The 17,518-nt window shown below is 40.0% G+C and overlaps 1 protein-coding gene across 2 annotated transcripts; it reads right to left on the bottom strand.

Moving 5' to 3' along the window:
* Positions 1-448: 448 nt before the first annotated feature.
* Positions 449-16,729, bottom strand: LOC110485980 (ectonucleoside triphosphate diphosphohydrolase 3). Of its 2 annotated transcripts, none has more exons than XM_021557254.2 (10): positions 16,646-16,729; positions 14,083-14,202; positions 11,525-11,642; positions 10,023-10,182; positions 9,554-9,713; positions 7,774-8,004; positions 6,813-7,073; positions 6,524-6,634; positions 5,683-5,820; positions 449-2,012 (listed from the first exon to the last, which is right to left on the bottom strand). In XM_021557254.2, exons 2-10 carry the CDS (start codon positions 14,197-14,199, stop codon positions 1,821-1,823), a joined length of 1,488 nt encoding a protein of 495 aa, XP_021412929.1. In that variant the 5' UTR covers positions 14,200-14,202; positions 16,646-16,729; the 3' UTR covers positions 449-1,820. The 2 variants fall into 2 exon arrangements, with proteins under 2 accessions (XP_021412929.1, XP_036800374.1); XM_036944479.1 differs by lacking the exon at positions 16,646-16,729 and adding an exon at positions 16,581-16,636.
* Positions 16,730-17,518: the final 789 nt, after the last annotated feature.

The following is a 17,518-nucleotide window of genomic DNA, read 5'->3' as shown; positions in this document are numbered from 1 at the left end:
TTGTAGTCTAGCACTAGGCTTGATCTGTGTCTGGGAAACTGGCCCATATGGTTCTATCCTCTTCAGAGATGAAGAACAAACTGATACATTTCTCTGAAGATGAGGTGCTTTTTCAACCATGAACGGATTAAAACACAACAGACAAAGGATGTCAATTCTTGGCTCGCTAGTAAATCTTTATGGTCAAGGACTGCCCCCTTCTGGTAGCTACTGACCGAGAGCATATTGAATTGCAGTCAAAAAGGAAGAAAAAGGGAAGGGGGAAGTCCTTGGCCATAAAGATTGCAGAAAAAAAGGAAAATGCATCCCAATTCTCCACCGTTCTGAAGGGGAAAGTACAAGTGCATGCAATTGTGGAGAATCAGAACACATACCCAAAGGCTACAGCGGGAAGTAGGCTAGGTAAGGTAAAGAGGGAGGAAACCGATATAACTAGCTGGAGTCTGGAGATGATAACATCATAGGTGATGTTCAGTTTATTGTTAATATGGAACATTCAACCAACAAAAAAATGACTGTATGACAAAGATTTGCTGATATAGTACATCAGACGAGAAACATGCAAAATCTCGGAGGTAGATGATCACATAACCGATAATGCCATGCCATCCAGCAAAATATGTAATAAAGAGATTGTAGTCATTTCAGGTGTTTTCCATGCTACCTTCAACCTTCATTCAACCTCCTGATCTTCAGTACTGTATAGCCGATGACTTAGTGCACACGGCGATCATTTTTGCTCAGCAGTTCATTATGCAATTAATACTTCTCTTTTATTTTACTTTAAAGACCAATTGAGCATTTGAAGTCACTGAATATCTTAGAATTGTCTCATTCGTCTGTTTGGGATGAGCCTAAAGCAGCGAACAAGATCTTATAATGCATTACTGACCCTCAAGTGTATCTTCTCGCTGAAAACACTCAAACAAACACATGGAATAGAGATCCTTTAAACAGCTTAAGATACATTATTATGTTTTGTATAATTTCAGCCAGTGGTTTTGAAAGTACCCCTGCAATGAATATGATATATTACAAATTCCAATTTGTACAATATGTTATGCATTTGTAAGTGCTTAAAGAGGCAGTGCAGTCAAAACGTGATTTCCCGTTTTTCAGTATGAGGTCAAAACAACACTGTTCGGTTGGGAGGGAGTGTTTGGCCCACAGTATGACATCACAATCTCATCTGATTATTTTGATCAATGACCAGTCAACTTTTATTAGCATATGTATCCTCCTACTTTGAAGGTATAAGGTAGGCTCTAGTCTAGAGTCTAGATGATCCTATTTGCCAATCAGGGCTGTGTATGTAAATATATTTACATTTATATCAACACACCCACATGATCAGACTGAGCATTTCAATTGTAAAGGAAGCTCTAAATAAATAATAACAAATATATTTGGAGTTATTTTCATGAAATAAACACACACAGTGATTTATTAAACATATGACTTAAAAATCAAATGAATAAGACTCTATGTGGGCTTTAAGATCCTGTTAAATCTCTTTAACTGATGATGATAATATCTGGTGATAATACCTTGCACCTGTCAGTGTTCTATTGTTGCCTGCTGTAACTGTGTCTGGGAGGGACCAGAAGCACTTTCCTCCATCGGGTTTAACTAGGGCTGCTGTACATATTCTGTAACTTTCCCAAAATTACAAGGTTTTTTAGAAATCCTGGTTGGAGGATTCCATTTCCTCCTGATTCCAGGAATCTTCCAAAACAGATTTCTGGAAAAAACACATTTTGGGAAAGTTACTGTAACTCTAGGTTTAACTGTAATTTGAACACTCTGCCCTCTAGTGGGGGTCAGTAGCAGGCGCGCACAGCCTTGATGATCAGGAACATGACACTGACGATGGTGAGGGCGGTGAAGAGGAAGAGGAGGCCACCGAACACAGAGTTGGCCATGGGCAGACGCACCAGCTCGGCCTCAGCAGGGATCATGTTGGATGTATGTAGCATGTAGCCCAGACTCCAGCCTATATTTGTGTTATGTACCTGGAGGGGACAGAGAGACAGCGTGAGGAGAGGTAAGGTAGCCTTAAAATAGACTACTGACCACGAGCCCGTACACCTGTCGAACAGGGTTTCCCAGACTTTTTCACTCAGGTAATTTTACCCTCGTGCCCCCCTGCCGACCCCTCGGGGGCACACCACACAGTAGAGAATTGACAAAGACAGACAGACAGAATTGTTTGAAGACAGACAGACTCATTTGTAATAAACTGTCATAGCACCAATTTAAAAAGTTAACATTGGCCGTTGATTACATCACTTTTTTTGCATGGTGGGGTGGCAAACATTTTATTGATATCAAAATGGGATCACAGGCCAAAAATGTTTGGGAATCCCTGCTCTGCACCATAGCCCCTACACCAGAGGTGAACAAACGTTTGGGCTTGGTGGGCCAAAATATAATCTGAGTGGTGGGCCGCAGGCCAAACAAATAGACATGATCTATTTTGAAAAATAAAAGGTAAACAATAGTTTTTTAGGGTATTTAAACAATAACTTTTTAGTAAGCGCTCATAAAATCACACTTCAAACATTAATCAAATTGTAGCCATATAACTTGACACCGATCAACACATTCTTATGACCAGTATTAAAGATGAACGAAACAAAGTAACCGTTGTGGCACAGAAACTGCTACAGAGTTTATATGAAGCACCATTTTGGGGGCCCACCCACCTCGTGGGCAAAACATTTTAGTGCCCCCCCTCTCTTGGTAGTATTTTGTTTTTGTTTCTTGCAATGTTAAAGTCAATTCTGTGCAATTCTACTCATGTTTCCATAGGACGGTGAGAAAATGTTGCAGTTTCAAAGGTAATATCCTGAAATTCTACACATTTTGCCATGATTTTGTTTGTTTGTTGTTGTTGCAGTTTTAAAGTGAATTTCCTGCCATTCTACACATTTTGCCATGACTTATGCCATGTTCATATGTTTTCTGAGTGACTAACAAAATCAATGGGGCCCCCTAGAGGTCAGGGCTCGTGGGCACATGCCCTGCGTGCCAGGACTGTAATTTGGCAATGATTAATAGTAGAACTGTAGACTGCTAATGCACTACCAAATTTTGAAATTGCACCTTGAGTATTTTACTTTTCTAACTCTGACTAAGCCCCCCCCAAAAAAATATATATATTTTGGCGGGTCAAACCAAACGTTGGCCCACAGGCCCCAGTTTAGTCTTCCCTGCCCTACACCCTAGGTAATCTCGGGTTAGCCCAAAACTAAATTCTTTGGTCAGCTTCTCGATTAAGTTCTGGGTCCCATACAAAGAGATGAAAAGATGATAAAACAAGGACCAGAACCAGAAAGAGGAGCTCCACTCTCTCTTTTTGCATATTACGGGCAAGTCTATTGGCTGAATGTCCCCTCTGAATGTCCTCTCACCTTTTGAAATTCCAAAGATGCTAACACCTGCGATATCGTGATTTGTCCAAATAACCAGTGACAAAAAACCTGAGCACCTATTGCTGTTCGTTAGCCATCGGTGCCCATGTTTAAACATAGCATTTATGTTTATGTTGTCTGCCTACAAGAGATTACACCATAGGAGATGGACAAGACTGCATGAAGAAAGACAGACTCACTTAAAACAGACAGACTACTGACCCCTAACCCCTACACCAATGATATTCCAACTTTTTCAATCGGACTCCTTTTCTTCCACCTGAATTTCTGGGTGCCCCATTTTTTTTTTCATTAGAAATTATGGCGATCCCACTCTACCCCAAATCTAACGATACAACCTTAAAATCTGTACGTTTTGATTTTCACATCACCAAATAACCTTCAATTCATAAAATGTTCAGCTCTCTTATAAAATACATTTATTCAATAAAATTATAGGTTTCAAGTGATCTTTCTTAAAAAACGTTTGTATATTGTCCCATAAAATAGAATGTACTCTTAATTTTAAATGTGTCAACACCACCTTTGAATACCACTGTCCTCTATAACCTAGGGGACAGACAAAACAGAGTGAAGAGGGGATACCTACCTTGTCCAACTGAATATATTCAACTGAAATGTGTCTTTCGCATTTAACCCAACCCCTCTGAATCAGAGAGGTGTGGGGGCTGCCTTAATCAACATCCAGGTCTTTGGCGCATGGGGAACAATAGGTTAACTGCTTTGTTCAGGGGTACAACAACAGATTTCTACCTTGTCAGCTCAGGGATTCAATCCCAACACTCTAACCACTAGGCTACCTGCCATCCCTATAAAGACAGAGGTCCTTACAAATTAACCCCAGATGGTTCAGCACAACTGATCTGTTCTCCTTAGTTAAATACCTACAGTAGTCCCAGTAGTCATGGAATGCATTGCCTCTGTTTATTTAGTTGAAGAAGCTTAAACCCATCTTTGCAAAATCTCAAACGCTTCACTGCCACACCTATAAAACACTATCTCCTAAAAGATTTATGGGACGAACAGACTTAAAACAGGTCATTGCTCAATTCTAAATGGTCACCTAGCCTCTACATCCTAGGCACTACATTCAATCTGATAGGATTGGATGGATACAGTATAAAAATTATGTCAATATCTTCATATTACCTTCTGATTGGCTAGGTGGAAATATCTCCTTACTGCTTCCACCTATCCAATCCTCTCTGATCTACATGAGTGGCAGGAGAGTAGGCGCGAGTGGTCGATTTGGAGTTCAGAAATCCTGACCCTTTTCCCAATTCTGGCATCCTCTATCATATATTTTTTGCTACAAGCCCTCACAGTCTCACATCAGAATTAGAATCATCCATGTTTCTCAAACGTCAAATTTCGAAGTTATAGATGCTTACGCCCATCTGCCATCCCGTTCACAACACCCTAGCAAAACCTCAACCTAATTGAAAGTAACAGCCTCACTGTTGCCCCTAGTGGCCAGTTTCCACATCATCTCCCGACGTCCTCAGACATGGATGGACGTTGAATATTGACTTTTTTAACATCAATAGTCTATTGGAAAAGGCTGAAAGACAACAATGCATAACGAACATTACAAGTTAGAAGAATGTTTGCCGTTTATAAATAATTGAGGAAAACTATGCCCCCCAGGGGGAAAATGACTCAAAAATCTGTCTTCCCTTCCACTGAAGAAGTCATGTCTTTCAACCCCCTCTGATGATGGGACGAAGGGCATCAATTTCTCCTGACACTCAAAACACAAAGGACAGAGAGACAGTAGCTTGCTTGTTTGTAAGAATGAAAAACAGAGAATCATCATCTTGGGGGACAAATCCTCCATTTTTCATAATGTCAAACAAGCTACTGTAACCAGTCTGTATTGTGATTTGATTTTGAAAGAAATACTTCATATTACACTTCATTGAGTCTAACAGACTGAAAGACTTCAGCTGGAAGTTCCAGTCTGGACTTCCATCACAAGTTCCATTTCCTGGGGGCATAGGAAACGATTCTAACCGCTTCCTTGTCAAGATCTTGGCCTCTGTTAATTATAGTATACCCAACATTTATATTGGTTTCCAATGGAATGAGTCACTCTCTACTTGTTTGTTTCTCTTTTTGCAGTACAGTATATGACCATGAAAACATTCGTAACTACAAACTATGACAATTTTTGCACATTCATTTGGAAGCACGTGTTTGGATCCTCCAAGGTACCTGTACCTCCAAGGCTGTATTCTGCCACACTTACCTGTTTTTGGAAGTCAATGTGTTTCCAAGTATCTTTATTGAACTTGTAGCCATTTACAAGTAATGTCTGGACGTAATGTGCTGAATAGCAGTAGGACTTTCTGTATTTTTCAGCTATCCAGGCCTTTTTTAGCTTGAGCTAAAAAAAAGAAGAAAAACAAACAAACATTCCATTTGTCTATCCATTACATTTTCCATGTGTTGAGGCAATTCTCTAATAATTTCTTCTGATACATTTCTAATAATACATTGCAATAGCCTAGATAATGGTTGGGCAGCACCCCTGTCTTACAAACAATGCATCTGTTGTCTGTGTGTACAGTAGTTCCATTTAAAACACCACCCAGGAAAGGTCCTCATAAATTAACCTCAGATGGCACAGTACAGTTGACCTGTTGTCCACTTTTTTATATACCAACAGATCCCAATAGTCATGGAATGCATGGTCACCTTTTTCTCAGGTGGAGTAAGCTTACACCACATCCTTAAATAGAACATCTATTTACTCATATTTTACTTATATGCTTACCCCTATTTTAGCTAATGTCATGCTCTTCCCTTTCTCTGTCACAGCTATAAATGTGAAAATTGCTATACAGATGTAGGATCTTAATTTGATCACTCTTTCTTGCTGAGAAACTTGCAGTGTATTTTGTAGTGTATTCTAAAGTTTGTCATTTCCACTTTGACATTTCAGACTTAATAATTCACATTTCCTGATGCACACTGGCTCAAATTAAGATTCTACATCAGTAGCTGTCAGTGTAAAATGGCTCACAGTGGGCCAGTCCATGGAGCAGTGACCACTACCACCACCACCAACAACTACAACATGGACTCACGGTGGGCCAGTCCCAGGAGCAGAATTCCCAGGTAGAGGAGTTCCACTGGTCCAGTTGTGAAATGCCTTTCAGCTCGACAGCCTGAGCAGTGTAGAAGAACCCAGCATAGGCCTAAGGGAGGGAACATGGGTTAGGAGCTCAGACAGACACAATATTTATTAGATAACTGCAAAATATGCCACAGACAGACAGACAGACAGACAGACAGACAGACAGACAGACAGACAGACAGACAGACAGACAGACAGACAGGACAGACAGGACTGTCTGTCTGTCTGTCTGTCTGTACCAGAAAGTCCCCGGGTCCCACGGATGGTTGGTAGACTGCGTCAAAGGAACAGTTCTTTGTGCAGGTCAGGTCAAATATGGATTTCACCACGTCCCTACAGGCTCCGTTGTCTGATGACCCCTTCAGGGTGATCATCTGGTTGGGATCGTAGTCGGCAGGCGTCTCTATGCACTCAGTCCCAAAGATGGACTCAGCCGACACAGTCATGTTGTAACCAAGATTGAAGCAGGGGTTGGTCACATGTGTAGCGTTCTCAGAGTTCTGATCAGTGAGACAAAGAGAGGACAGTAAAAGTATTTACAGTATGTCACTTGAACATTCATGAAGAAGGAATCCAAATGATCAATAGCTGAGCTTGAACCTCTTTTCTACTGTAGTAATTACAGCGTTGCTAGGCTACACAGGTACAAGAACAACCATAAGTAAAGTGGGACCACTATTTACATTGTCTCCTCAAAATGGCTGTCTTCAGTTGTGCATGCATTATCTACAATCCTAGCAAAACAGACACTTTTGGACCAAGGTTGCAAAGCAAACAATATAGAAATGGACAGATCAATACGGTTAATACCATAATGCACTTTGCCTCATCTCCGAGAGACAGTAAAGTGTCAAGGTAATGAGGTGTCCTCAGATTTCTTAAGATTTGGCAATTAGATATTAATGGGTGTTATGGACTTAGACAGAAGGATTGCATTAATTACAAAAAAAGGCACTTAGCTAAGTATAAAAGCATCATCATCATCATCATCATCATCATGTTGACAATGCTGCCAGGAACGAATGTGAGGGATGACATGATAACAGATTCTGGGTTCAAATAGTATTTATTTTTCTTTACTGCTGGAATAGTCCCAAAACTCCAAACTCAGCCCATTTAGCACTCCAGGCATAACCAATCAGGTATTTGGAAGAAAACAAATACTATTTGAAGTAAACCCAGATTTCCTATACACAGTACCTTCACTAAAGCAGCGAGGACTCTCTTCTCAGCCTCGTTCTTCCCATAACACAGGAAGCTGTGAGTGTAGATGTTGTATTCGTAGCCATAGAGGGAGACCCGTACAATGTCTGTTCCCTGGGCGTTGGGATCTGGGAGGGTGAACGCTATCTGGGTGGACGCCCCTCCTAGATCCATGGAGCCCACCATCTTCCCTCCGGCAGGACGCACCCACATGTTCCATATGTTTCTCTTCAAACCAGAGGATAGATTGATGTTTGCAAATCAATGATGATCTTTATGAAAAACAATGATGAGAACTGTACTGTATTATGATAAATGCATTCTGATTAAAACCCTACACTGCTAGAATAAATGTTGCCATATTGAAGGGTTCAATGGCTCGCTTCGTACATGGTCCTCAAAAAGGTTCAATATAGAGCCGCAAAACAATCTTATTTTAAGCATTGTAGAAGCTAATGAACTTGTCTGTCGGCCCTGCATTGAAGACTAAAGTTGGTCAAATTATTTTTTATCAATAAAAAATATATACCCGTTCCATTTAAGGACAAAAAAGGACAGCTGCACCATACAGGTTGCAAAGTAGATGGGAAGAGATGTTTGATGTGCTGATTCCATAGCACATGGTTTATTCACTGATTTACAAAACAACGCCGGATTCAAAACTGGATTCAAAGAGCTTTTCAATTTAAATGATAATACAAAATTCTTGCAACCAATAGATTGTATTGGGGATACAACCGTCCCAACTCTGCAGATTTTGCTGTGAAGGGACAGAATCATTAGGTCACTTGTTTTGGTACTGCACATATGTAGCTTTTTTTTGGTCGCAGGTTCAGGAATAGCTGAAAAATCACCACATTTACCTAAAGCTAACTCTGCAGAAAGCACTGCTGGGTGACATGAAAAGCCATAGTCATTCGATCAATAATATAATAGATCTCTTATTAAAAATGCCCATCTTTAATTTACAACTAGAAACTATGAGAATAGAAAGGTTCAGAACGTTTGTGAAACATCACAGCACTGTTAAAGAATATATGGCAAATAGAAATCAAAACTGGATGATTTTCAGAAATAAATGGGAGGGGTTGAAGGTAGCTGAAGGGTAAAAAAATGTAGAAAATAAAAGATCACTGATGTAAACTGTACTGTGTCCATAAAATGTATATAATGTGTATAAGCTGGAAGTAGAAGCCTAAGTATTGTCGTCCATTAGTTATCTCCAATTAGGGGAGGGGTGGTAGGGTTACGGTCAAATAATAAAGAAATAAAATATATTTTAAAAATAAGAAACAAATATGTGGCAGATTGGAAATAATTGTCTGCATCATTTCCAATCCCCCATATATTTGTTTAAATATATTTCCCTTCAAAACCATCCAGTTTTGATGTCTACCTGCCATATAATTATTACACTGATATAACCAACAATCTATCTGCAATATTGATTTTGTGTTAAAATGTCCATTATTTCTTTATGTCTTTATTTTTGATCCCCATTAGCTGTTGCTGAAGCAGCAGTTCCTCTTCCTCGGATCCACATAACACATAAAACATGACATAATACAGAACAATAGACAAGAACAGCTCAAGGACAGAACTACACACAATCAACATAAGAACAATAGAACAAAAAAATTGTTCCTACATACATTTACCCACAATACTGACAGTGACCCACACATCAGTACATATACATACAGTATGCCTAAGAGTTATTTAGGTCATTCTAAAGTTATTGTAAAGGTTTTGAAGTTCATGTAAAATTGTAATGTACCTCCAGGAAGTTTCCCAGCAGGTAGTTGACGGTGATCCATCCGTACAGCCCTTCCTCTTTCCCTGACATGATGGAGGCGTTTTGGAAGTTAAACGGCAGGGATTGGAGGTAGTTCTGCAGGTTCTTTAAGATCTCATTGGATTTGGTTTCATTCTGTGAACTTGTAATCAAGAGAGAGATACATTTTGAGGTTGTAAATTATCTCCAGTCCAGTGGAGAATTTAGAGATCAATAATAGGTCTACAGTAGGTTGATTAAATATGGTGTAAAACCTATTAGTATTCTGTGTGTGGGATCAGTATGTGTGTGCGTGTGTGTGCATGCACACGTCTACTTCTGTATCTACCATGGATCCATTCCCAGAAGTGCAACAACAGAGATAGGTCAGCCAGATAGACTGTAAAGGACTCCATACCTAGAAGATTGGTGAGGTACGCTCACAATGGAGGAAGAGAAACCCACAACTCACTGTAGCAGTCTCATCCCAGCAGTTGCCCCAAGGTAGAGGACGGTTGAATTGTGTTGGTCTGCGGGGACGATTTTTGTGATGTTGTTCATACATTCTCGGATCGACGCCCAGGACTGTTGGTCCTGTGCATTGTCAACTAACATATCCGAGATACCAGGGCCTAGGGAATCAAATCAGACTGAGCTCAGAGTCATACAATACGTATTATCTAAATCACAAGCAAATTGTGCACTAGAAAGCTAGCAAGACTGCATCACTAGACAAAACTGGATTACGTTTATAGTGCTTTCAACCAGGTGCTTTAAGGGCAACTCCACCACTTTTCAACCTCATTTTCATTATCTCCAGCACAATACCAGTTTCAACATTTGTGAAAACGGTACAAGTTTTGTAGAAAAAAATAGAAAGTAAAAAATGTCTACCCGATGGCTTCATTAAAAGTGAAAAACTGTGATTTTCAAACACTATGAGATTTACGGTGACAGGGGGAGCAAGAAACTTAGGTTGCTGCTTCTGAGAATCACAGTTTTTAAAACTTTTAATAATACCCTGTGATGTCACAGAGAAGCATTATTTTAGGACTTTATGATCTTTTTAACCACATATCATAGAAACACGCTTTTTCACATATGTAGACACTGGCTGGTGCTGGAGATGATGAATATGAGGTTTAAAAGTGGCGGAATTGCCCTTAAACATATTATATAACAAGGACTGTGGCACACGGTACTGAAAGGCTGTATGTGGATAAGTGCATTTCACATGCAAGTCCTTTTCCAAAAAGTAATGTATTATGGCATCTTCATAAAAACGATGAGGACAAGGCCATCCCGAGTGGTGCAGTGGTCTAAGGCCTTTGCCTCCCGAGCCCACTGGGGAGTTGCAGCGATGAGACAAGATCGAAATTGGGGAGAAAAAGGGCATAAAGTACAATAAAAAAAAGGACAAGATTGTGACCTGAGTGAGAATGTCGGGTTCATCACATTACGATGCAGACTCACCAGTGACACTGTCTCTCATTATGAACATACAGACTCCGTTTTTAAATGTCAATTATTATACAACATTCTTGTCATCAACAGAATGTTATACAGCATACAGTATATGAGGCATACAACCATCTCAGCTCTGCAGGTTTTAGCTGCGAAGAGACAGAATCATTAGATCGTTTATTCTGGTTTTGCCCCCACGTAGCTTGTTGTGGTCACAGGTTCAGGAGTGGTTGAAAAATCACAACATTCATCTAAAATTAACCCTTTTCACAACATTCATCTAAAATGAACCCTAGTTATAATGGAAAACCCTATCATGTACACCGGATATGTCTCTGTACTATGTATCCACATTTAATGTGTTTATCCCCCAAAGATATGTATGTTTTTGTAATACTGAGCATGTATGTAAAATGTCTATTTCACAAAATAGCTGTGAATATAAAGTTACTTTAGTCCTCTGAAGAGGGTTGGGTCAATAAAAAAGATTTTAAAAACATGCAGACTCACCAGCGACCATGCATCTGAGTGTCTGGCTCACCACTCCAGTGTTATTTTGCTTCTCGGCTGGCCATTGATACAGATGCACAGTAGAGCGGGAGGAGCCTGAGTCAATTACTATGCCATACTGCACACAGAGGAGAGCAGGAAAATCACACTACATATTCAAGATGCTAGTTCATATACAGATGTTTTGTCTTAATTTGATCACTTTGTTGTCGCAGATAAGCCTTATGATTAATTCACCAAAAACCCACAGTTTTCTTTCTCTCACGCTCACTCGAACGCTAAAGCACCAGACAGAATAAATGTCCTACTACTGTAGGTCCTACTGCCTGCAACATTCAAATGTACAGAAATGTATCTGAAATGCAGCCGTACACAACTTTTATTCCATATAGCTTAATAACACAAGATAGACATTGATCTCCACTACGATATACAAGTGTGTCCGAAATGCAACCATAGGCTACACCTAAATTATAGCCTACTCTAGCCTATCAAAACTCATTTCCCGTTAGAAATGATCCTTTTTTATTTTTTGGAATAATCAAATCCTCCTGCTGCAGGATTACTTCACTCATAGAACGAAACAGGTCAAAGTCAATTGATACAGCTATAGTGGATCTGAACCTAAGGAGTGAAAACATACTTTTTACTGCTGTCCAAGAGGAGGAGGATTCTATTAGATGAAGAAATGATGCAGTGGCACACACACATAATCGTTGTATAATGAAAGGCAATAACGTATGTTATGGTAAACAACCACTATCCCCTAAAGTACAGTCCATCAAATACCTCACAATTATTGCACTCCGTTCCTGATTGGTTAGAAGCACAATGATTGCACTCCATTATGGTGTGATTATTACTTCCATAAAGCTGAGAACAGGGACGTAGGTAAATACAGAAGGTAAATACATGAAAAATGCAGCTACTCTGTAAACACAGGAAACACTCACTCAGGCAATGAAGACAAATCCATAGAAATGTTTTGCTCTGACCTCTAGAACTAGATTCTGGGTCAAGCTTGTCCTCACATCAGTCCAAAAGGACTGATTGTGTGTATTTTTTGTGTGTTTGTACTGACATATACTGATAGATGCAAACACATACGCACACTGCATGTTATTGTTTTTAAATGTATGTAAATTGTAAATGTCATGTGTCAGACCCCAGTAAGACTAGCTGTTGCCATTGGTGTTGGCTAATGGGTATTGTTTTAAATGTATGTAAATTGTAAATGTCATGTGTCAGACCCCAGTAAGACTAGCTGTCGCCATTGGTGTTGGCTAATGGGGATCCTAATAAAATAAAAAAAAGGCAGCAATAATGCATATTCCAGACTCAGACCTGAATTCAATAAGGCCAAGTATTTGCTATCTTGGAGTGTTTGGTTGAAAACAGGCCAAGTATTTGCTATCTTTGAGTGTTTGGTTGAAAACAGGCCAAGTATTTGCTATCTTTGAGTGTTTGGTTGAAAACAGGCCAAGTATTTGCTATCTTTGAGTGTTTGGTTGAAAACAGGCCAAGTATTTGCTATCTTTGAGTGTTTGGTTGAAAACAGGCCAAGTATTTGCTATCTTTGAGTGTTTGGTTGAAAACAGGCCAAGTATTTGCTATCTTTGAGTGTTTGGTTGAAAACAGGCCAAGTATTTGCTATCTTTGAGTGTTTGGTTGAAAACAGGCCAAGTATTTGCTATCTTTGAGTGTTTGGTTGAGCCTGTCCTGGAGTGGTAGATGGGCAGGTTTTGCACTTTTGTGGATTACTTCCATTAGTACCATTCCATTGTGTCAAGCAAGATTAAATAAAGCACTGCTACATTTTTTGGAAAGAAAACAAACACTATTTGAACCAACCTCAGAGTCTCAGTTCCTGCGGTGTTGAAGTTAGTTTTCCCTTCTCATATATAGACCTGGTGTGCTGACTAAAGGTGATTGGTTTCCATTTCACAGAGTTATTAAACGTTAGTCATCTTTTGATTAATAAGAAATCATGTATTAACCCTGTTACCCAAAGCTGTATCCAGTCAACTAGTCAAGTGTCGTCCTTCCTTTTGAATGTGTCCCACTCACAGCAAATGTTTCCCCAACGCGGACCTGCCTTGAATACACACCACCCTGGTCTTTATAACCTGCCTTGAATACACACCACCCTGGTCTTTATAACCTGCCTTGAATACACACCACCCTGGTCTTTATAACCTGCCTTGAATACACACCACCCTGGTCTTTATAACCTGCCTTGAATACACACCACCCTGGTCTTTATAACCTGCCTTGAATACACACCACCCTGGTCTTTATAACCTGCCTTGAATACACACCACCCTGGTCTTTATAATGCCATCTATGCTAACTGCCCCCATTCACTGTAGTTTGGCCTGACTCCTAAACAGGCTGTAGAGACCCAGTCTGATCTGTCACCTTCTGCTTGTCATGATTGTCTTGATGTCTGGGTCAATTCGAGGTAATACATTTACATTTGAGTCATTTAGCAGATGCTTTACACTGTCGATACAGCTATTTGAGCAGAGAAGGATCAGGAATGTGGTTGTTGTTTTTACCTTCAGACGTGACTCAAAGACACGCTTATGACCCTGGATCACGGATATTGTAATGATGACAGCCAGACTTGCCAGGAGAAAGAAGAAAGCTAGATATGTCCCAAACTTGCATGCCATTTCCTGTAGGGCAGAGGACAGCATTGTTTTAGCTGTTGACATTTGACATGTATCATGTTGTCCAGGTCTTACACAGACTGAACAAGCCCCAATGCAATAAGCAGGGCTGCTGAACCCTGTTCCTGGAGCGCAACCATCCTATAGGTTTCTGCACCAACCCTATAATCTAGCACACCTGATTCTAATAATAAGCTGGTTGATAAGCTAAATGCACTGTCTGTTTTTTGTTTTGTTTAGTTTTTTTTGAGAACGTGTGGTTATAAACGGTTATGACACAGTAATTACATGCTTGCAACTGCCGATAAATACAGCAATTATATCACTAGTATCTCTTTCTTCTGTGTGTCAGTGTCATCACCTGTTGTGTACATCCCAAATGGCACCCTATTCCCTACACAGTGCATTCCTTTTGACAAGAGCCCTATAGGCCCTAATCTAAATGAGTGCACTATACAGGGAGTAGGATGCCATTTGGGACTTAGGCATTGTGTCATCAGCTACAGGACTGTCAGTGGTCTAGTTTAGCCATAAAGTGACTGCTTCTGTTTATCTCTCTGAACAAGCACACTGGTCACAGTTGTCATTTGTGAGATGAAAGACTCTGTGGGAGCTATTTCCAGAGCTGAAGCCTTTCACAAACTCAGAGGTAATCCAATGTGTTTTACACCTTGTCAGGGATGTTTGATAATGTTCAATTAACAACAAGTCTGTTGTTCTTTCTTAAAAGAATACTGTAGGCCCCTCAAACTCAACGCTGGACCTCAAACAAGTTCCACTGTATTTTGTCATTGTTCCCTTCTGATCAGGGACTGATTTAGACCTGGGACGCCAGTTGCTTGCAATTCATGATCAGGTAGAACAGAAAACCGGCAGGCTCCGGAACTCGTTGAGTACCCCTGCTGTAGACCTTTTCTAATTGCATGGGGATCTGATAAGTAATGTAGTGGTAATATTGGCCACCCCCCCAAAAAACACTCAACTCTAAGTTTTTTCCTGCTGAAAGACATGAAGTTTCATGCAAGGTTACATTCTTAACCTTTTAATTCAGACCATCTTGGTAACCACTGGTGTAACTGCATCCTTATGCCAAGGATGACTACAAAGTAGTCAACAACAAATATATTGAGTATACACAAAATCGAGGTCACAAAGCATTAGGCCTACCTGTTTTGGAAGAGCTTACATAATATAATCACTGATTTGAATGAATTAAGATACAGAACACACATTCTTGTTTCAGTCACTTTACCTTCTTACATAGAGATAAGAATACACACCACCCTGGACTTTATAATGCCATCTATGCTAACTGCCCTCATTCACTGTAGATAGGCCTGGCTCTTAACAGGCTGTAGATACCCAGGGCTCTATTCAATCAGTATCGTAGTATTTCAGTGTTACAGCGCGATTGAAATTTAAAGGCAATGTTCCCACATTAGCAGAGACTGCATTCACGGTAAACACTGCATATGTCTTCTGTCTCTGAAATGACCATTACATTTCTATTGCGCAATCTGTAACGCTTCAGGGAACCAGACTGAGTAGAACACCCAGTCTGTCCCCTTCTGTTAGTTATGGTAGTTTTTGATGTCTGGGTAAATTAAAGGTAATACACTGTCAATACAAAATCAAGGACACAAAGCAAATACCTGCTTTGAAAGAGCTTACATAATCACTGATTTGAATGAATTCAGATACAGAACACGTTGTCAACTTCTTCCATGGAGACAATACAAACCACAGTGTATCAACTGTCCTGAGAAATGTGTATACTGAAGTAGAATGCATATCAATTCAGTAGGTTAACTAACCAATACTCTTTCAATGGGAACAGTGAGAATGCATTATACCGCTGCTTTCTATGTATCATGTTGCCTTCAGTGTCTGAGGGTGAGATGTTGACCTAACCCAACCTATCGGCACTGTGCCCCAAGCATCTTACTCTTCTCCGTCTCTACTGAGCAGTTTCCGCCCCAAGGCAAGGCACAATCTCAGCTATGTTTTCATTCACGACTTGCTACGGTTAAAGAGTTCCATGAGAACATGCACACCAAGACAGTGTTTCTTGCTGTGGTGCTTGGAATAAGGCAAAACCTGTCCTTCTGCACCTCTTTACCTAGTTAAACATGCATGTTCATTTTGTTAATCTCTTAAAGTTCAACATTTGCTTAGCTTAACATAGTATGTTTTGAAGCTGTATTCCTTCAAAGGAAAATAGAAAATTGTAATAAAGCGTATTGTTATTATTAATTGATCGTTATTACATTACCTTCACTGAATTACTCAAATGAATTGCAAAACACACAACAACAAAAAACAGATAGAAGGTTATAGGCTTAAATATGAAAGGTCAGAATGAGTAATCTCACACTGTATCTTACCCTGCTGATAACAATACATCCCCCCTGGTCTTTTTCTGAATGAATGAGGAGATCTGTTAGCTTACCTCAGAGTGAGTGTGGATCTTCCTTCGTCAGCTGGAAGCAGCAGAGCATAAGTAAGTGATCTGAAGAATACAGCTCCTCATTCCTCATTGATCAGCCTAACAAGAGGGAGGGGCCTCAAGCGCAGGCCAGCAACACCCAACAGAGGCCCCTCCCATCTGAGAAGACCAATATCAAGAAAGCGGTGGGATGTTTGTTGAACTTATATTAGGAGAAATAGACAATAGAGATAATCTATCACACAACAGCCTTTATTCAACTAGGTAAGTCACTGAGAACACATTCTCTTTTGCAATAACGACCAGAGTTAAATATTTACAGTTGATCGGCAGAGGACTTAATGCAAAGGTCTACGGAAAGCCCAGTGAAGAAAACAATGCATGGAGCATTAGTTAGGATTCGACCCAATACCGGGTGCACTGTAGAAAGTTTAGTTTTACCATCCGACACAGGTGAGGTGAATCAACCCAGCCTATTTAACATACAGTACAGTACACTCTAAAAATTTGTGGTGACTCGAGGAACCCTGGAGATCCTCTATGAACCCCTGGATATCCTCAAGGAACCATTGCTAGTCACTTGTTCATATTTGCACCTCTGGTTGGTTGATGGGTTCCTGTAACAAATGGTTCCTGGAGGAACCCTGGACTGGAGGCGTGGCTTAGTAGGATCGTGGCTTACAGATACATTTTTTGGTAAATTACATTCCTGTTCATCTGTTCTGTTGTTTTGTCATTGCATGTTGAGGTTGAACACTGACAGTTTTGTAGATTCATTGAGGCCTACTAGGATGTATGAATTCGTCAAGAGCTTATGCAAATCCTTAAATTGGAATAATTACCATTTTAAGACAATATGTAATCAGCAACCTTATT

The sequence above is a fragment of the Oncorhynchus mykiss genome, chromosome 2 (assembly GCF_013265735.2).
Source record: "Oncorhynchus mykiss isolate Arlee chromosome 2, USDA_OmykA_1.1, whole genome shotgun sequence".
Taxonomy (NCBI): Eukaryota; Metazoa; Chordata; class Actinopteri; order Salmoniformes; family Salmonidae; genus Oncorhynchus; species Oncorhynchus mykiss.
This window is presented reverse-complemented; position numbering and strand designations above follow the sequence as displayed.